At 49.8% G+C, this 20,480-nt stretch overlaps 1 protein-coding gene across 3 annotated transcripts in view; it reads right to left on the minus strand.

Moving 5' to 3' along the window:
- Positions 1 to 5,007: 5,007 nt before the first annotated feature.
- The window catches only part of TCF4 (transcription factor 4), a 218,582-nt gene continuing 203,109 nt past the window's right edge, over positions 5,008 to 20,480 (minus strand). For 2 of the 3 annotated variants that reach the window (XM_071729830.1, XM_071729831.1), the window contains 5 exons: positions 12,355 to 12,490; positions 10,428 to 10,590; positions 8,458 to 8,687; positions 5,428 to 5,584; positions 5,008 to 5,199 (listed from right to left, as the gene is read on the minus strand). In XM_071729830.1, coding sequence (XP_071585931.1) covers positions 5,448 to 5,584; positions 8,458 to 8,687; positions 10,428 to 10,590; positions 12,355 to 12,490 — 666 coding nt within the window. In that variant the 3' untranslated portion in view covers positions 5,008 to 5,199; positions 5,428 to 5,447. The remainder of the gene's footprint in view (positions 5,200 to 5,427; positions 5,585 to 8,457; positions 8,688 to 10,427; positions 10,591 to 12,354; positions 12,491 to 20,480) is intronic. The other variant, XM_071729832.1, reaches the window with a different exon arrangement.

The following is a 20,480-nucleotide window of genomic DNA, read 5'->3' on the forward strand; positions in this document are numbered from 1 at the left end:
CAAAAACATGAAAAAATCGAGGCACTCAGCCACACATTGAAAACAAGGTGTAACTGTTCAGCTTTTTTTTTTTTTTTTTTTGCTTTTTTTTAAATATTTTCCCTTTTTTTTTTTTTTTTTTCTCAGTTTTTTCCCCTCCCCCCCCCCCCTTTTTTTTTTTTTTTTTCTGGTTTCCTTGTCACTGCCGTGGGTGCAGTCGCAAAAAAATCTCCCCGTTGCGACCTACAACTGAAAATTAAAAAAAAAAAACCAAACCCAAAACCCAAAAAAAAAAACCAAAACCCCCCCCCCAAAAAAAAAAAAAAGCTACCGTACAGTTCCATCTCAGTAACACATGGTAAAATAACATCTTTTAAATAGTAAAATAAAGTAACAAACTTTTACTCAGAATGATTCCAAAAATCTACAAAGAAGAAATATTCAGAATCTGACAATTTTTTTTTCTTTTTGTTTTTTTCTTTTTTTTTTTTTTTTTTTTCTTTTTTCCCCCACCCCCCCCCCCCCAAGTAATATTCATGGTATAAAAGGATTGCTCCTGTGAAAAATAAGCCAAATATAGTTTTTATTTTTTTTAATTTAGGTTTTTTTTTCCTGTTTTTTTTTTCTTTTTTTTTTCCTTTTTTTTCTTTTTTTTCTACTAGGGTGTTACTACAGTCTATTTTATAGCAAAAAGAGCACTAGACAAACGAAGCTTTATAACAAAAAGCCAGGCACTGATACATGGTAAATCTCTGCTTTTTTTTTTTTTTTCTTATCTTCACTTAATTGCATCACAAGTAACAAGAATGAAAAAGGCCACAGTTCATATATTTTCACCATTACAGAAGTCTAGAATACTTGAAATGAGGATGGGCAAACCAGCACTGCACAAAGATGAATCAACTTCAAGTCCCATGAGAAAGAACATGTTTGTTGGGTTTGTTTTTTTTTTTTTGTTGCTTTTTTAAAACCTTTTTTTTTAAAAAAAAAAAAAAACAACACGCAAAAAAACCCAAAGAAACAAACAAAAAAAATAAAAATAAAGGGAGGACCCCCTGGGCCCTGGTGCCCCGCTGTGTTGCAAATTCATCATATTCCACTTTTTTTTTTATTTTTTTTTTTCCAGTCAACCAGTGGACTCGTTTTTGTTTTTTTTTTTATCCTTTTATTTTTTTTTTTTTTTTCTGAAATTTAAATTATTTACTTGTGCTTTTTCTTTAACCCCCTGTAATCTCTTCATTCCTGGCAACCTTGGATCCCATCCTGCCTCTTGGCTACGACTTCCCCTCTCCCACCCCCCAACCCATCTCCATCACCTTCCCCTCCCACCCCTTGAAACCCTGGGAAAAAAAATTCCAAATAACCCCAAAAAAACCCCAAAAAAACCCCAAACCAAAGCTCGGAAGACTGAATCAGTACAAGTTGCATCACTGGTAGGACTGACACTTGTAGGAACATTAAATTGTTCCTCACAGCTACACAAATGGGAAAAAAGTTCTGGATGAAGAGGTTCCCTACTCAGCATCCTCAGGAATTCCACGTGGAGGTGGAGCAGTTCGGAAAAAGCTGCCAATCCCAAAATGTTCCCTTTTCCTGGAGGGTTTTCCCAGCTTCCCAACCCCCTCCTTGGCTGGACCTGAAGCCCCTGGGAGATGCTCACCCCTTACCTGGGAAAGAAGGGAAAAACCCTAAGGATGAGCCAATCCCGGGGGATTTGCTTGGGAATCTTGTCCTGCCTGGAGTGGCAGGTGGCCAGGATCCTCAGTTCTTAATTCCAGGAGGGATGAGGGCTCATCCTGCAGGAAACTCCATCCCACTGCCATCCATCCATCCATCCTGCCCCAGGGCTGCTCCTCAGCCTCAGCTGGAGCCAAGTCAAAAATTAGGATGTTTTTTTTTTTCCTCCCTCTTTTTTCTTCACCTAAATTCCACCAATTAACCTCATCCTGCCTTTTCCATCCACAGATTGTTTCCAAGAAAGCCAAAATTTGCCTTACGATTCGTTTTGGGGTGTTTTTATTTTATTTTTTTTTTTTTTGGTTTTTTTTTCCCATGGTTTATCAGCAGCAAACTCCTCAGCTTCTCGCCTCACATCTCCTCCCCCAAACCAGTGCTGGAAAAAACCCTAAACTGAGGGCCCTAAACTGATCCCTAAACTGGGATCCACCAGGGCTGAGCTTTCCTGGAGCAGAAAAAAAAATAATAAAAAAAAAAATATATATATGGCTTGTTCATTCGTGCTCTCCACACCACCCAGGGGACACCCAGGGGACACGAAGCCCCCCGGGAGCTGGAGCAGGCTCCAAATCCAGGGATTTTTCCTGGAAAAAAAACCTTTTGGCTTTGGTGTGCTCTCCTCCAGAGCTGGAATCCACCTCCACATTTGGGAATCTTCTTGCCAAGTCGGAATGTTGAGAGCTCCCTCCCTACTGAACATTTTATTTCCAGTTCTAATCCAGGTGGGGATGGTGAAGGTGAGCACGTGGGAACTATTCATAGCTTGTTCTTTTTTCATTTTTTTTTTTCTTTTTTTTTTTACGTTTTCGGAAGCAAACATAAAAAAAAAAAAAAATTCAGATTCTTGCATCTCGCCGTTTGGTTTCAATGAGCCTTTTTTTTTTTTTTTTTTTCTCTCAACCACACAGGTTCTTTTTAAACAAAAAAGAAAAAAAAAAAACCAAAAAACAACCCCCCCCAAACCAGATAACAATGTATTAAAACACAGAATAACAAGAGTCTACATGTAAAAATATAACTTTTACGTACACAATTTCAAAATAATGATACGTTTGCCATTTGTTGCATAAAATTTACAAATTTTTTTTTGTTTGTTTGTTTGCTTTTGTGATTTTTTTTTTTCTTTTTTCATTACTATAGAACTGGCAAAACAGGAGAACAGATGGAACATTTAGACCGTCGGATGGATTTATGGCATTTATTCAGCGTCGAGAGGTGGCAAAAAAAAAAAAAAAAAATCTACTCGAACAGGGAGATTTTTTTTTTTTTTTCTTTTCTTTTATTTCAAACACACGCCGGGTTGGTGTGGCTGGAAAAAGTGGGAACTCAAGAGACAAAAAAATAAGGATGGTGACAAAGAAAAGGAGGAGCACGAGCTGTTCAAATGATCCTGTACCCCAAAGTCAATCGGTCTCCAGCTTCACCAGGGAAGTTGGTTCAGTTGTGCCCAGAGTTCAGAGCTAAGAAAGGAATCTGCTGAGCTGCTGTGCCACAGTTTGGAGCTGAAATATCTTAAGGAAAAAAACTTCATTTTCCTACTGGCCAGAGAAAATCCTCTCTCCTCCCACCCCTCCTCCAAGAAAGTGCAACTTAATGCTTGTAGGACTCAGAATAAGGCTCGGGAGAAGAACGCTGCAGGATGAGCAGGAGATTGGCATTTTGCAAAGCAAGGAGGAGGCAGCGAGTGCTTTACACTTAAATCATCCACTTAAAAAAAAAAAAATTAATCCCCCCCCAAAAAAAAAAAAAAATTCCAAGCGACCAGGAAAAAAAAAAAAAAAAAATTCAAAAAAAATTCAAATTTCCGATCACGCTCTTTGCAACTCCCTCCCCGCCCCGTCCCCTTTCCCAATGGTTTTTTTTTTTCTTTTCCCAGTGTTTTTTTTTTCCTTTTTTTTCCCCTCTTTTTTTTAACCCAACCCTCCCAACCCTTTCCCCCAGGTCCCACCATGTGTTCAGCACCACCTCCCTGCACGCTGCTGGGCTCCAGGCATGGGGGGAACGCTTGGAATCGCCGGGATAATCCCAGCCCCTTGGATTTAGGTTTCCCATGATCAAGAGACATTGGAAGGCACAGTGGTAACATTGTAGCATTCTAACCTTGGACCTCTGAAAATCCCAGAACACACAAAAAAAAAAATACAAAAAAATTCAAAAAAATTTCAAAATAAATTCAAAAAAATCAAAAAGAACCCCAAAAACCCAAAAAGGGGGCGAGCGGGGCGGGTTCCCGCGCCCAGGGGTGTCCCCTCCCCGTCCTTTTTTCCCCAAAAAACTGAAGGAACAACTCTTGATTTTAGGTATGGATGAGAAGCAACGTCAGGGGCAGCTTTTCAGCCTGCACTACCCCTCCAGAGACAGAGTTGGCACTACAGGTTACAAGAACACCAAAAAAAAAAACCTAAAAAAAGAAAATCCAACCCCAAAACCCCCCCAAAAAAAAAACCCCAAACCAAAAAAAAAAAAAAAAAACCAAACCAGGGGAGAGGGACGGAAATAAGACAAAAAAATTCCTTATTTACAGTAAAATCTTCTTTTTAAAAAAGTTAATCAGTACTATTTTTTTACAGGAGCAAAAAAGTCTGAAACAAATGAACAAAAGCTTACCATAGTCACTAAATTTTTAATATATATTTATATATATATTTATATATATATATTTGTCATAGGTCTATAAGATCCATCTGTTCCTCCTACCCTAAGGAATGGCTAATGTCATCACTTCAGTTTTCATTAGGACGTTTGCTGGTTTTGTAAATATCTGGGCAGCAAAGCTTCCCTTTTAATATCCAGTAAGTAGAAACACTAGCTGTCTAGCACACCAACAAAAACGCTCTTTTTTTTCTTTTTTTTTCTTGTTTTTTCTTCAGAAGTACACTTTTTTTTTTTTTTTTTTTTTTTTTTCATTATTGCAAGTTTACAATTTTTAAATTAAATAACTTTTTTTTTTGTGGTTTTTTTTTTCGGTTTTTTTTTTTTTTTTTTTTTTTCCCCCCTCCTTCAGGCTTACAAATTAATTATATTTTTTTTTTTTTCTTTTTTTTTTTTTCAAAAAGAAGAAGTTTAGGCACAAATGCATTGTCCCACAGTGTGGAGAAGATTGCCATTCAGTCTCTGGGCTGTGCACGTACAGCTCGGAACATACTGCTTTAGACATTCTGCATGATATGTTAAAGAGAGTTGTCCCTCAAGTTGCACTTTTTTGTTGGTTTTTTCTTGTCTTTTTTTTTTTATCCTTTTTGTTCCTTTTTGTTGGGTTGTTGTGGTTTTTTTTTGTGGGTTTTTGTAGGGTTTTTTTTTTCCTCTCTCAGTTTTAATACTCGGGAATGCTGAAATCTCTTGCGTCTGTGATTCTTAACTACTCAGACTTGTCTTATATTACAAAAAAAAGGGGTTAAGGAGAAGTGTTTATGTGGGTTTAAGATAATACAGCTGTTAAGGAAGTGGTCTCTTGCTTAAATGAAGAAATGTGGCAACTTGGACCTGTGGAAAAAGTAAAAAATCTCATCAGTCACAGAGAGGGGGGAGCTTGGCCCTATCCCCCCCTCCAAACCCTGCCTTGGAAACCAGAAAGCCACCCAAAAAATCAATGTATAAATTGCCTGGCACGTTCTTTCCATCCTCACCCCCCCCCCCAGGGGATAATTTGCCCCAGGGTGGGGTCTGGATGTGAGGCAGAACCCCCCTGGACAGAGCTGAGAACACACTTGCCTTTATTTTTATTTTTTTTTTTACATCTGTCCCATGTGATTGGAGGCATCTCCCATCCCAGGGTGGGGTCCTGCCAGGGAAAGTGGAGGAGGATCTGAAGAGACTTTCTCTTCTTCCCTTCTTTTCAGGCAGGCTGCTTTAGGGTTCAGGTTTCTTTCTGGGGAATCAAAGCAAAAGAGGATTTCCAACACTGCTCTGCTGAAGAGGGGGGGGGGGGGCATTTAAAAGAATTCATGGATTATTCATCCCACCCCTGCTCCAGGAATTTTAGGGGGTTGAAGGATGCAGGGAAATGCAGGAAAGCTTCAGGCAGAAGCTCTGCAAACCCCTCCCTGCTTGGGCTCTGTCAGGGAGCAGCCAAGCTCAATATTGAATTTGCATCTTACTCCAGAGCCTCAAACGTGCTCAGGCTGCCAAGGCCCTGCCCCAGCATCCCCAGAGCCAGAGCTGGGGAGAACACCAGCACCCTGGCTGCTTGGAGGTGCTTCCATGGCTCTGGGTGCTCTTTGCCTCTCTCCCTGGATGCCTCTGGGTGCTCTTGATTTTCTCCTTGGGTGGCTCTGGGTGCTCTTGATTTTCTCCTTGGGTGGCTCTGGGTGCTCTTGCCTCTCTCCCTGTCCCTGGGTACCTCTGGGTGCTCTTGATTTTCTCCTTGGGTGGCTCTGGGTGCTCTTGCCTCTCTCCCTGTCCCTGGGTACCTCTGGGTGCTCTTGATTTTCTCCTTGGGTAGCTCTGGGTGCTCTGCCCTCCCTCTCTGGGTACTTCTGGGTGCTCTGGCTTTTCTCCTTGGGTGACTGGATGCTCTTTCCTCCCTCTCTGGGTACCTCTGGATGCTCTGACGTTTTTTCTTGGGTGGCTCTGGGTGCTCTTGCTTCCCTCCCTGGGTACCTCTGGGTGCCCTGGCCTCCCTCTCTGGCTACTTCTGGGTGCTCTGGCTTTTTACCTTGGGTACCTCTGGGTGCTCTTTTCTCCTTGGGTGGCTCTGGGTGCTCTTGCTTCCCTCCCTGTCCCTGGGTACCTCTGAGTGCTCTTGCTTCCCTCCCTGGGTACCTCTCTGTGCCCTGGCCTCCCTCTCTGGGTACCTCTGGGTGCTCTGACTTTTCTCCTTAGGCAGCTCTGGGTGCTCTTGCCTCTGTCTCTGGGTACCTCTGGGTGCTCTGACTTTTCTCCTTAGGCAGCTCTGGGTGCTTTTGCCTCCTTCTCTGGGTACCCCTGGATGCTCTGGCTTTTTACCTTGGGTGGCTCTGGGTGCTCTTTCCTCCCTCTCTGGGTACCTCTGTGTGCCCTGGCCTCCCTCTCTGGGTACTTCTGGGTGCTCTGGCTTTTTACCTTGGGTGGCTCTGGGTGCTCTTGCCTCTCTCCCTGTCCCTGGGTACCTCTGGGTGCTCTGACTTTTCTCCTTGGGTGACTGGATGCTCTTGCCTCCCTCCCTGGGTACCTCTGGGTGCTCTGGCTTTTCTCTCTGGGTACCTCTGTGTGCCCTGGCCTCCCTCTCTGGGTACCTCTGGATGCTCTGACTTTTTTTCTTGGGTGGCTCTGGGTGCTCTTGCCTCTCTCCCTGTCTCTGGGTACCTCTGGGTGCTCTTTTCTCCTTGGGTGGCTCTGGGTGCTCTTGCCTCTCTCCCTGTCTCTGGGTACCTCTGAGTGCTCTTGCTTCCCTCCCTGGGTACCTCTCTGTGCCCTGGCCTCCCTCTCTGGGTACCTCTGGATGCTCTGGCTTTTCTCCTTAGGTAGCTCTGGGTGCTTTTGCCTCCTTCTCTGGGTACCTCTGGGTGCTCTGGCTTTTCTCCTTAGGCAGCTCTGGGTGCTCTTGCCTCTCTCCCTGTCCCTGGGTACCTCTGGGTGCTCTGACTTTTCTCCTTGGGTGACTGGATGCTCTTGCCTCCCTCCCTGGGTACCTCTGGGTGCTCTGGCTTTTCTCTCTGGGTACCTCTGTGTGCCCTGGCTTCCCTCTCTGGGTACCTCTGGGTGCTCTTTTCTCCTTGGGTACCTCTGGGTGCTCTTGCCTCTCTCCCTGTCTCTAGGTACCTCTGGGTGCTCTGGCTTTTCTCTTTGGGTACCTCTGTGTGCCCTGGCTTCACTCTCTGGGTACCTCTGGGTGCTCTTTTCTCCTTGGGTGGCTCTGGGTGCTCTTTCCTCCCTCTCTGGGTACCTCTGGGTGCTCTGGCTTTTCTCCTTGGGTGACTGGATGCTCTTGCTTCCCTCCCTGGGTACCTCTGTGTGCCCTGGCCTCCCTCTCTGGCTACTTCTGGGTGCTCTGGCTTTTTACCTTGGGTGGCTCTGGGTGCTCTTGCTTCCCTCCCTGTCCCTGGGTACCTCTGGGTGCTCTGGCTTTTTTCTTGGGTGGCTCTGGGTGCTTTTGCCTCTCTCCCTGTCCCTAGGTACCTCTGGGTGCTCTGGCTTTTCTCTTTGGGTACCTCTCTGTGCCCTGGCCTCCCTCTCTGGGTACCTCTGGGTGCTCTTTTCTCCTTGGGTGGCTCTGGGTGCTCTTGCCTCTCTCCCTGTCCCTGGGTACCTCTGGATGCTCTGGCTTTTCTCCTTAGGTAGCTCTGGGTGCTTTTGCCTCCTTCTCTGGGTACCCCTGGATGCTCTGGCTTTTTACCTTGGGTGGCTCTGGGTGCTCTTGCCTCTCTCCTTGTCTCTGGGTACCTCTGGGTGCTCTTGCTTCCCTCCCTGGGTACCTCTCTGTGCCCTGGCCTCCCTCTCTGGGTACCTCTGGGTGCTCTGGCTTTTCTCCTTAGGTAGCTCTGGGTGCTTTTGCCTCCTTCTCTGGGTACCTCTGGGTGCTCTGGCTTTTCTCCTTGGGTGGCTCTGGGTTCTTTTGCCTCTCTCCCTGTCTCTGGGTACCTCTGGGAGCTCTGGCTTTTCTCCTTAGGCAGCTCTGGGTGCTCTTGCCTCTCTCCCTGTCTCTGGGTGCCAGGGTGAGGTCTCCCCTCCCTCCCCATCACCCCACGCCCCTTCCCGAGCTTTCCCTCCTCCGGTAAGGTGTGTTTGGCAGGGATGTAAGGAGGACCCAGTGGGCCCACTGACCTCTGACTTGCTGCTCTAAGCTGAGGATGACAGCCACAGCTTGGTGTAAGATGAGGAGCTTGGTCTGGGGCTTGTCACTCTTGAGATGGAGCTGCACCATCCGGCCCAGCTCCTTGAAAGCTTCGTTGATGTCGCGGACGCGGAGGCGTTCCCGGGCGTTGTTTGCCATCCTCCTTTCCTTCTCCCTCTCAGCCTTCTGCTCTGGTGTCAGGTCTTCATCATCATTATTGCTGGGAGACAAAAAGGAAGAGAGCATTTTTCTAATGAGGTGGGAAGCAAGCAGGGCAAAGCTTTCGGATCAGGCTTCCCCCCAAACCAGAGCTCTGATTCATCGACAGGTTGCTGAACGATTCTTAATTTTGGTATTTCTCATTTTGGTATTTCTCTTCCACCAAACGTCAGCAAAATTCAGTGCCCTTCAATTTTACACTGAGCAAAGCCTTGGTTTGAGATGAAGCTTTACAGGCTGCTAGGTGGGACTTCACATATTTAAAGGAAATAAAAATATAGGTGCTAGCACCCAAGTCCCGTGGGCTCCGGCTCCTTCACTGTAGCTTCCAAGTCTGACATCCATGAATTTACCCATTTCCCTTTCAACACAGCATCATTTGGGTTTTGGGAGACACTTTTTCCAGCACTGAGGGGCAGGGTGAGGATTCAGCACCCTTCCAAGCAGTGGCAAACAGCCACAGGCAGTGGGTGGGCAGCACCCCAGCCCCTGCATGGGGCATGAAAACGCCTGCAGGCAAAGAGCCACCAAAGTCATTTATAGCTGTTAGGGCCCTTCCAATGAATTTCTGCTTCCTTTCTGCAACCAAACTGCTTTCTCTCCAGCTAAAACAATCATTTGAAATTGAAAATGTATCTGGTGAGTCACCAGCATCATGTAATTTGAATTGGTTATGCAAATGGAGCCATCAGTTCTCAGCAGCCCTAACAATATGGATTCAGACCTCGAACTGAACATCAGGAATAACCTTTTAAAGCTGCAAGCATGTTAAAAAGCACCACTGTTAGCCTACAAAAACCTCAAAGCCCACATAAATATGCACAAGTGACAGCTATTTGGTGAATTAACAAGAGCTGTGCTCGCTGCACATCAGCACCAAGGAGCTTTCTTCTCCCCACAGCACGAGCACCCGTGGGAGCCCCACTTCTGCAGGGGGTAACTTCAACACAGGTGCCTCTCAAATGCCAGGATTTCCTCCAGTTTTGGGAGAGAGGAAGGTACTGAACGGGCTGAGAGGTCGGAGCCTCGGTGCTCTCCCAGATCCAGCCCCTCTGCTAAGCTGCTTCTCACCTCTTGCTGCAGAGCCCAAGGTGTGGAAGGAGACAAGGCAGGAGGATGCTTCCACTCCATCCTTAACAAAAATCCCCTGGGCCAAGCAGGGGGAGGGAAGGTGACATTCAAGGGACATAAATCAAACCTGGGCCTCGCTCAGGTTCACGTTCACCATGGGCAGGAGTTGCCAGGTGACACACTCCAGCTATGAATCCTTCCTCCAAGTGGTTGAAGATTACCCCAAAAAAAAAAAAAAAGACAAGACCTCTAAAACCTCCACTGACACCTCAGGACTTAGGGAAACTGAGGGAATGATGGATTTGTTTCAGAGGCAAAGGAAAAGCAGATGGTTGGTTAGTTCAGATGCAGGTGTGAGCAGCTGGTGAAGAGGTGACAAGCCACCAAATCCCAAGCCCAGGCAGGGAGGAATAACAGCCCAATGGAATTTCTTTAGAGATTGTGGAGAACTTGCTCAGGGGTCCAAATTTGTCAATTGTTGGAATTTGAGGACGTCCTGGCATCCAGAAAGGCACTGGGGATAGCCAGGACAGCCCTGCCCTTCCACTCAGGCTGTGGTTTTACCTGCCAGGAAAAAAAAAAAAAATCTCAAGAGTTTCCTCCTGTTCTGTTCACTTCATCGAAATCCAGTGAAGGAATTAAATGAAGCGACACTATTATATACTGTTACCTAGATCTTGACCTAGTAATTGATTTGATATCCTTCTTGTCATCCTCTAGTTTCTTGTCCTCAGAAGATTTGGTGTCCTGGAGGTTTTCATCCCCCTCGTCGTCGGATTTGATTTCGGAGCTGCCCGAGGAGACGCTCTGGCCTTGCAGTCCTGTTGGCATTCCTAAGGGAGAACACAGGGATGGGATGTCAGGGAATTGGGGGGGTTGGGTGGATGTCCCCTGCTCCCTGGTGACCCAGGGCACAGCCCCAGCCATGGGGCAGAGCCAGGAAAAAAAGTGTTTCAGCCTGGGCTTTGGGGTTTGCGGGAGGGGGCAGAGGATGCCTGGACACTACTCCTGTTCTTCAATTCCTACAGCACTTCTCCTTCAGCTTCAAAAGATTTATATATTTAATTACTAATTTAATTACTAATTTGCATAAAACAAGCAGAGAATCACAGAATGATTTTGGTTGGAAAAGACCATGAGGATCATGGAGACCAAGCATTAACCTAACACTGAGATGTCCTTAACTAAACCATAGCTCCAAATCCTGCATCCCAAACACCTCCAGGGATGGTGATTCCAGCTCTGTGGAGGACTCTGCCAGGGTTTGGAGAGTGCCAGAATCCCAGGAGAGGCACTTTGGGTCCATTCTGTCCTCAGTCACAACTGGACAAGTGTGGAACACCATTGGGGCTGATCCTTACCTCAACCTCACACCTTTTTTTTTGTCATGCAGCATTTTTTTTCCTCAGTTCTTCTGCTTAAAGTGTCAAACCTGTCCTGTTTCTACCACCAAGAAAAGTGTTTGGGAGGGCAGAGCTGAACCAACCCCCAGGCTCTGCCCTGCAGAGACACTGAGACTAAACCATAGCTCCAAACCCTGCATCCCAAACACCTCCAGGGATGGGGACTCCACCTCAGCAGGAGTCTGCCAGGGTTTGGAGAGTGCCAGAATCCCAGGAAAGGGACTCTGGGGCCATTCTGCCCTCAGCCACAACTGGACAAGTGTGGAACAGCATTGGAGCTGATCCTCACCTCAACCTCACACGTTTTTTTTTGTCATGCAGCATTTTTTTTTCTCAGTTCTTCTGCTTAAAGTGTCAAACCTGTCCTGTTTCTAACATCAAGAAAAGTGTTTGGGAGGGCAGAGCTGAACCAACCCCCAGGCTCTGCCCTGCAGAGACACTGAGACTAAACCATAGCTCCAAACCCTGCATCCCAAACACCTCCAGGGATGGGGACTCCACCTCAGCAGGAGTCTGCCAGGGTTTGGAGAGTGCCAGAATCCCAGGAAAGGGACTCTGGGGCCATTCTGCCCTCAGCCACAACTGGAGGAGAGTGGAACAGCATTGGGGCTGATCCTCACCTCAACCTCACACCTTTTTTTGTGTCATGGAGGATTTCTGTGCTCTCAATTCTGCTGCTTAAAGTGTCAAACCTGTCCCTGGGTGCACTGCTTGCACGTTTCTACCACCAAGAAAAGTGTTTGGGAGGGCAGAGCTGAACCAACCCCCAGGCTCTGCCCTACAGAGCCACTGAGATGTCCTTAACTAAACCATAGCTCCAAACCCTGTATCCCAAACACCTCCAGGGATGGTGATTCCAGCTCTGCACAGGACTCTGCCAGGGTTTGGAGAGTGCCAAAATCCAAGGAGAGGCACTTTGGGTCCATTCTGTCCTCAGTCACAACTGGACAAGTGTGGAACACCACTGGGGCTGATCCTTACCTCAACCTCACACGTTTTTTTTTGTCATGCAGCATTTTTTTTTCTCAGTTCTGCTGCTTAAAGTGTCAAACCTGTCCTGTTTCTAACACCAAGAAAAGTGTTTGGGAGGGCAGAGCTGAACCAACCCCCAGGCTCTGCCCTGCCAGCCCCCCCTGTTGGGACATTCCCGAGTGTCCCCGCAGACGAGGACAGGGACAGGCAGGAGGTACTCACCCCGGTACGGGTCCTGGGGAGGGTTGAGCTCGGGGGAGGTGGCAGACTGGACGGGCAGCTGAGGGACAGGGACCTGGTTTGGCACCAGCGAGTGGCTCCCGCGGAGGCTGACCCCGTCCTCACGGTGTGCCCCGACCTGTCGAGAGAGAAAGGGAGGCTGAGACCGTGCTGCCGGGACACGGCCCGGCCCCGGGGACCCCGCGGAGGGACGGGGAGGGGCAGCCCGGGCTCCGGGAGCCGCTTCACTAGAGGGCGCAGACGGCCCGCGGAGCCGGTACCGCCGGTACCGCCGGTAACACCGGTACCACCGGGCGCAGCATCACTGCCAGCAGTGCTGCAAGCATCCCCGGGCACCAACGCACTGTCACTGTGAGCACCACTGTGCACCAATATGCACACGCCCCCGTGAGCACCCCTGTGCACCAACACCCACATCCCTGTGAGCACCACTGTGCACATCATTGTGAGAACCTCTGTGCACCAGTACGCACATCACCGTGAGCATCCCTGTGCACCAATATGCACATCACTCTGAGCATCCCTGTGCACCTACACACACATCCCCATGGGCATCACTGTGCACCAACATGCACATCACTGTGAGCACCACTGTGCACCAATATGCACACACCCCCGTGAGCACCCCTGTGCACCAACGCACACATCACTGTGCACCAACACCCACATCACTGTGAGCACCACTGTGCACCAATATGCACACATCACTGTGAGCACCCCTGTGCACCAACGCACACATCACTGTGCACCAACACCCACATCACTGTGAGCACCACTGTGCACATCATTGTGAGAACCTCTGTGCACCAGTATGCAAATCACCCTGAGCACTGCTGTGCACCAACATGCACATCACTGTGAGCACCACTGTGCACATCATTGTGAGAACCTCTGTGCACCAATATGCACATCACTGTAAGCATCCCTGTGCACCTACACACACATCCCCATGGGCATCACTGTGCACCAACATGCACATCACTGTGAGCACCACTGTGCACCAATATGCACACACCCCCGTGAGCACCCCTGTGCACCAACGCACACATCACTGTGCACCAACACCCACATCACTGTGAGCACCACTGTGCACATCATTGTGAGAACCACTGTGCACCAATATGCACATCACCCTGAGCACTACTGTGCACCAACACACTGTCACACAATCCCATCCCAGGCAATCCCAGGCAACCCCAGGCAATCCCATCCCAGGCAATCCCATCCCACCCTATCCCATCTCATCCCAGGCAACCCCAGGCAACCCCAGGCAATCCCATCCCAGACAATCCCAGGCAATCCCATCCCATCCTATCCCACCCCATCCCATCCCAGGCAATCCCATCCCACCCTATCCCATCTCATCCCAGGCAACCACAGGCAATCCCATCCCAGACAATCCCAGGCAACCCCAGGCAATCCCATCCCAGGCAATCCCATCCCACCCCATCCCAGGCAACCCCAGGCAATCCCATCCCACCCCACCCCACCCCACCCCACCCCATCCCATCCCATCCCATCCCATCCCATCCCATCCCATCCCATCCCATCCCAGGCAACCACAGGCAACCCCAGGCAATCCCCTCCCATCCTACCCCACCCCACCCCATCCCAGGCAATCCCACCTCATCCCATCCCATCCTATCCCACCCCACCCCATCCCAGGCAATCCCATCCCACCCCATCCCATCTCATCCCAACCCTGTGGTGCTGCCAGGCTGGTGCCAAGGCAGCAGAGCAGCTCGGGCAGGTAAAACACCCGATTGTCTCGGGGGGTGCCGTGCCTCTTCCTCCCCATCTGTCTTCCATCACCTCCCCCACCAGAGCTGCCAATTAACTTAATGCCCAGATGCTTAATTGGGGGCTTCTCCGTTCCCCCGGCGCCGTCGGAAACCCGCCAGGAATTGCCATTTGGCATTTGCCTTTCATTTTGGGGGAGCAGAGCTGCCATTCCCCCCCCTTCCCCGTCATGCCGGAGAAGCCTCTGACAGCGGGAGGTGCAGCTGTGTCCCCTCCCTACCCCGTAACGTGTCACCTGCTTTTCCAGCCCGAAAAGCCCCTCCAAATTAGTGCTTGGCCCCCCTCTCATTAACCACCCAGCCCCAAACATCCCTGTTTGTTCAACACTGCAGTGGAGCTGACAGGGAGATGGGGACATCTCCATCCCTCTCCTCGCTGACACGCTCAGGTCTCTTCCTCATTAAATAAAGGAGATTGTTAGGAAGCATCTGAGGAGCAAAACTGTCAGGAGTTGCTACATTGGAAAAGCAGCCAGGTTGGTGACATCCAAGGGAGATGTGTCCATAAGGACAAATCAGCTCCTCACCTCCTCCGGGCTGTGGATCCCAGGGAAGGTGGGGATGAAGCTGGCAGAGAACTGGGAATGGCCTCAGAAAGGAAGGGCTGGGGCAGATGAAAAGATGGAGGGATGTTTCCAGTCTAACCACCCAGCCCCAAACACCCCTGCCAGCCAGGGGGGTTTATTCAACACTGCAGTGGAGCTGACAGGGAGATGGAGATGTCTCCATCCCTCTCCTCACCAACACACTCAGGTCTCTTCCTCATTAAATAAAGGAGATTGTTGGGAAGCATCTGAGGAGCAAAACTGTCAGGACTTGCCATGTTGGAAAAGCAGTCAGGTTGGTGACATCCAAGGGACACGTGTCCGTACAGACAAATCAGCTCCTCACCTCCTCCGGACTGTGGATCCCAGGGAAGGTGGTGATGAAGCTGGCAGAGAACTGGGAATGGCCTCAGAAAGGAAGGGCTGGGGCAGATGAAAAGATGGAGGGATGCCCCAAACATCCCTGCCAGCCAGGGGGGTTTATTCAACACTGCAGTGGAGCTGACAGGGAGATGGAGATGTCTCCATCCCTCCCCTCGCCAACACACTCAGGTCTCTTCCTCATTAAATAAAGGAGATTGTTGGGAAGCACCTGAGGAGCAAAACTGTCAGGAGCTGCCACACTGGAAAAGCAGCCAGGTTGGTGACATCCAAGGGAGACGTGGCCACACGGACAACTCGGCTCCTCACCTCCTCTGGGCTGTGGATCCCAGGGAAGGTGGTGATGAAGCTGGCAGAGAACTGGGAATGGCCTCAGAAAGGAAGGGCTGGGGCAGATGAAAAGATGGAGGGATGTTTCCAGTCTAACCATCCAGCCCCAAACACCCCTGCCAGCCAGGGGGGGTTTATTCAACACTGCAGTGGAGCTGACAGGGTGATGGAGATGTCTCCATCCCTCTCCTCACCGACACACTCAGGTCTCTTCCTCATTAAATAAATTAAAAAAAAATTAAATAATGTTGGGAAGCACCCGAGGAGCAAAACTGTCAGGAGCTGCCACGCTGGAAAAGCAGCCAGGTTGGTGACATCCAAGGGACACGTGGCCACACGGACAACTCGGCTCCTCACCTCCTCTGGGCTGTGGATCCCAGGGAAGGTGGTGATGAAGCTGGCAGAGAACTGGGAATGGTCTCAGAAAGGAAGGGCTGGGGCAGATGAAAAGATGGAGGGATGCCCCAAACATCCCTGCCAGCCAGGGGGGGTTTATTCAACACTGCAGTGGAGCTGACAGGGAGATGGAGATGTCTCCATCCCTCCCCTCGCCAACACACTCAGGTCTCTTCCTCATTAAATAAAGGAGATTGTTGGGAAGCACCTGAGGAGCAAAACTGTCAGGAGCTGCCACAATGGAAAAGCACCCAGGTTGGTGACATCCAAGGGACACGTGGCCACACGGACAACTCGGCTCCTCACCTCCTCTGGGCTGTGGATCCCAGGGAAGGTGGTGATGAAGCTGGCAGAGAACTGGGAATGGTCTCAGAAAGGAAGGGCTGGGGCAGATGAAAAGATGGAGGGATGTTTCCAGTCTAACCACCCAGCCCCAAACATCCCTGCCAGCCAGGGGGGTTTATTCAACACTGCAGTGGAGCTGACAGGGAGATGGAGATGTCTCCATCCCTCTCCTCGCCGACACACTCAGGTCTCTTCCTCATTAAATAAATTAAAAAAAAAAAATAATGTTGGGAAGCACCTGAGGAGCAAAACTGTCAGGAGCTGCCACGCTGGAAAAGCAGCCAGGTTGGTGACATCCAAGGGACACGTGGCCACACGGACAACTCGGCTCCTCACCTCCTCCGGGCTGTGGATCCCAGGGAAGGTGGTGATGAAGCTGGCAGAGAACTGGGAATGGCCTCAGAAAGGAAGGGCTGGGGCAGATGAAAAGATGGAAGGATGCACCAAACATCTCTGCCAGCCAGGGGGGTTTATTCAACACTGCAGTGGAGCTGACAGGGAGATGGAGATGTCTCCATCCCTCTCCTCACCGACACACTCAGGTCTCTTCCTCATTAAATAAAGGAGATTGTTGGGAAGCATCTGAGGAGCAAAACTGTCAGGACTTGCCATGTTGGAAAAGCAGTCAGGTTGGTGACATCCAAGGGACACGTGTCCGTACAGACAAATCAGCTCCTCACCTCCTCCGGACTGTGGATCCCAGGGAAGGTGGGGATGAAGCTGGCAGAGAACTGGGAATGGCCTCAGAAAGGAAGGGCTGGGGCAGATGAAAAGATGGAAGGATGCCCCAAACATCTCTGCCAGCCAGGGGGGGTTTATTCAACACTGCAGTGGAGCTGACAGGGAGATGGGGACATCTCCATCCCTCTCCTCGCCGACACGCTCAGGTCTCTTCCTCATTAAATAAAGGAGATTGTTGGGAAGCACCTGAGGAGCAAAACTGTCAGGAGCTGCCACGCTGGAAAAGCAGTCAGGTTGGTGACATCCAAGGGAGACGTGTCCATACGGACAACTCGGCTCCTCACCTCCTCTGGGCTGTGGATCCCAGGGAAGGTGGTGATGAAGCTGGCAGAGAACTGGGAATGGCCTCAGAAAGGAAGGGCTGGGGCAGATGAAAAGATGGAGGGATGTTTCCAGTCTAACCACCCAGCCCCAAACACCCCTGCCAGCCAGGGGGGGTTTATTCAACACTGCAGTGGAGCTGACAGGGAGATGGGGACATCTCCATCCCTCTCCTCGCCGACACACTCAGGTCTCTTCCTCATTAAATAAATAATAAAAAAAAATTAAATAATGTTGGGAAGCACCCGAGGAGCAAAACTGTCAGGAGCTGCCACACTGGAAAAGCACCCAGGTTGGTGACATCCAAGGGACACGTGGCCACACGGACAACTTGGCTCCTCACCTCCTCTGGGCTGTGGATCCCAGGGAAGGTGGTGATGAAGCTGGCACAGAACTGGGAATGGCCTCAGAAAGGAAGGGCTGGGGCAGATGAAAAGATGGAGGGATGTTTCCAGTCTAACCACCCAGCCCCAAACACCCCTGCCAGCCAGGGGGGTTTAGTCAACACTGCAGTGGAGCTGACAGGGAGATGGAGATGTCTCCATCCCTCCCCTCGCCGACACACTCAGGTCTCTTCCTCATTAAATAAATTAAAAAAAAATTAAATAATGTTGGGAAGCACCCGAGGAGCAAAACTGTCAGGAGCTGCCACACTGGAAAAGCAGCCAGGTTGGTGACATCCAAGGGACACGTGGCCACACAGACAACTCAGCTCCTCACCTCCTCCGGGCTGTGGATCCCAGGGAAGGTGGTGATGAAGCTGGCAGAGAACTGGGAATGGCCTCAGAAAGGAAGGGCTGGGGCAGATGAAAAGATGGAGGGATGTTTCCAGTCAGAGGTACAAGAGAACACAGGATAATTGTTAGCAGTGAGGAGGAAAGATAAAAGGGAACCCTGCCAAGGGGAACTCCAGAAAATCTTTTCCTACCAGACAGAGTGCAAATACCTGAAAGCAAGTGTAAAAGTGCAGAGACAGAAACTGCCCCCTTGTCGAGATAGAATCCTAGAATTCCAGAATGGGCTGGGTTGGAAGGGAGCTCAGAGCTCATCAAGTCCAAGCCTTGCTCCACTCCCCCCATGGTTCCCAGCCCATGGCACTGAGTGCCACATCCAGGCTCTTTGGAAATATCTCCAGGGATGGAGAATCCACCCCTTCCCTGGGCAGCCCATTCCAAGGGCTGAGCACCCTCTGGGGAAAGAAATTCTTTCTCATGGCCAACCTAAACCTCCCCTGGCACAACTTGAGACCTCTTGTGCCCTCTTGTCTTGCTGAGAGTTGCCTGGGAAAAGAGCCCAACCCCCCCCTGGCTCCAACCTCCTTTCAGGGAGTTGGAGAGAGTGATGAGGTCTCCCCTGAGCCTCCTCTTCTCCAGCCTCAACACCCCCAGCTCCCTCAGCCCTTCCTCCCAGGAATTCTGCTGCTGGATCCCTTCCCAGCCTCCTTGCTCTTCTCTGGACCTGCTCCAGCACCTCAAGCTCCTTCCTCAGCTGAGCTGAGGGGCCCAGAACTGGACCCAGGACTCAAGCTGTGGCCTCCCCAGGGCTGAGCACAGGGGCAGAATCCCTTCCCTGGACCTGCTGGCCACGCTGTTCCTGAGCCAGCCCAGGATGCCATTGGCCTTCTTGGCCACCTGGGCACACTGCTGCCTCCTCTTCAGCTTCCTGTTGCTAAGAGAGGCTGCAACTGGTGGGATTTGGGTTTCAGGATGAGCTGTCACAGGGAGCTTGGAGCTCAGCGCTTTCTCAAGACCTCAAGGGAGGAGCGAGCCCCTTCTGAAGAGAAAAAGTGGTTTTCTGAGAAGAAAACAGAAGCTGTGGAGCAAACATCTTCTCTGTCCCCATGGTACCCAGCTGGACATGACCCTGGGTGAGCCACCCAGAAGCTGTCCCTGCCTCCAAAGGTGGTCCTGCCATAAGCAGCTGTTTCACCCTAACCACCTCCACAACTCTTCTCTCTTATTCCACAAAAGACAAAAACCTCTTAGTTCTGAGCTCATGGAAGACAAAGAAGCACCTGATACCACTTCTGTTTGCCCAACAACCACCCCTCTTGGAGCAGAGCTCCTGAACTGGCTGGAAGCTCTAAAGGGGCTTTGACCAACACCACATCTCACTCTGCATCCTTTTCCTTTCCTGCCAGGCTTCCCCAGCTCAGTCCATGACCTGTGCAGGACCAGGACAAGCATCCACCCTGCTCCTGCCTTATCTCCTCCTCCAGACCACCCCCCTTACACATGAGATGCCTCCAGCTCAAAGAGGACAACATGGTAATCTTAATTATTTGGCCTGACTTCTTGAAGACCACCTCTTCTCTCACCAGGTTAAGAAGCAGACATGGCAGTCATGGAAATCCAATGCTTTGGGGGAGGATTTCTAAACTGAAGTCTTGAATTCAGAGGGAAACTAAAAAAAAAAGAGATGCCACAAAGCCACCTCACCTTACTGCTGATATATTGATACGAATTTCTCTTTCTATTTTTAAAATTGGGGGCAATAAAAAAAAGATTTCTTCTCCTTTAGGTCCTCAAGAAATCTGGCAGGTGACCACCTATGTCATGCCTCACAACTAAAAAACACAATCTATCAGTTCTCTTCTCTCTTACAACAATTCCAGGCTGGCTCAGTGAGCAAGAACAACCTCTGATGAAAAAAAAGACCATTTCTTATCCCCTGTGACTGGTGTGAAACCCATTTTCCCCCTCTCTGGGTGGCAGGCAGGCATCTTGGGGTGGGATGGAGCTCAGTATCTCCAACCCATTCTTCCCAAGCCACAGAACACCCAAAACTTTTTATTGCTCTGAACTGGAGAATTTATTTCTCCAGTTTCCAGCATGCCAGAAGATTCAGGCAGCCCCATCACTTCGTTACCCACAAGGAGTGCACTTTCTGAGACACCAAAAAACTTCAGCTCCAGCTCTGCCAGGCTACAAACACCACTGTACAGCTGTACCCACACCAAAAGATCAAAACTACCCCAACACTGACCCCAACACTACAAGAGCTGGTTCCTGGCAGTGCTCTGCTTCTCACCACCCATGAGACACTGTCCAGCCCATAATTTTTTCCTTAAATGTCCCCTAAATAAGCTGGCAATCAATTTTTCTCCTTGAAACAGCATCACCAGGACCTTCAGGACCATTAAGTGGCACTGCACATCGAGCCCACCCCACAGGGACCAAAAGCACGGGGTGGTGGCACCAGCAGGGATGCAGGAGATGCTGTTGTTTCTGGTGTGACTGTTGTGCAAACA

This window comes from Heliangelus exortis, chromosome W (genome assembly GCF_036169615.1).
Source record: "Heliangelus exortis chromosome W, bHelExo1.hap1, whole genome shotgun sequence".
Classification (NCBI taxonomy): domain Eukaryota; kingdom Metazoa; phylum Chordata; class Aves; order Apodiformes; family Trochilidae; genus Heliangelus; species Heliangelus exortis.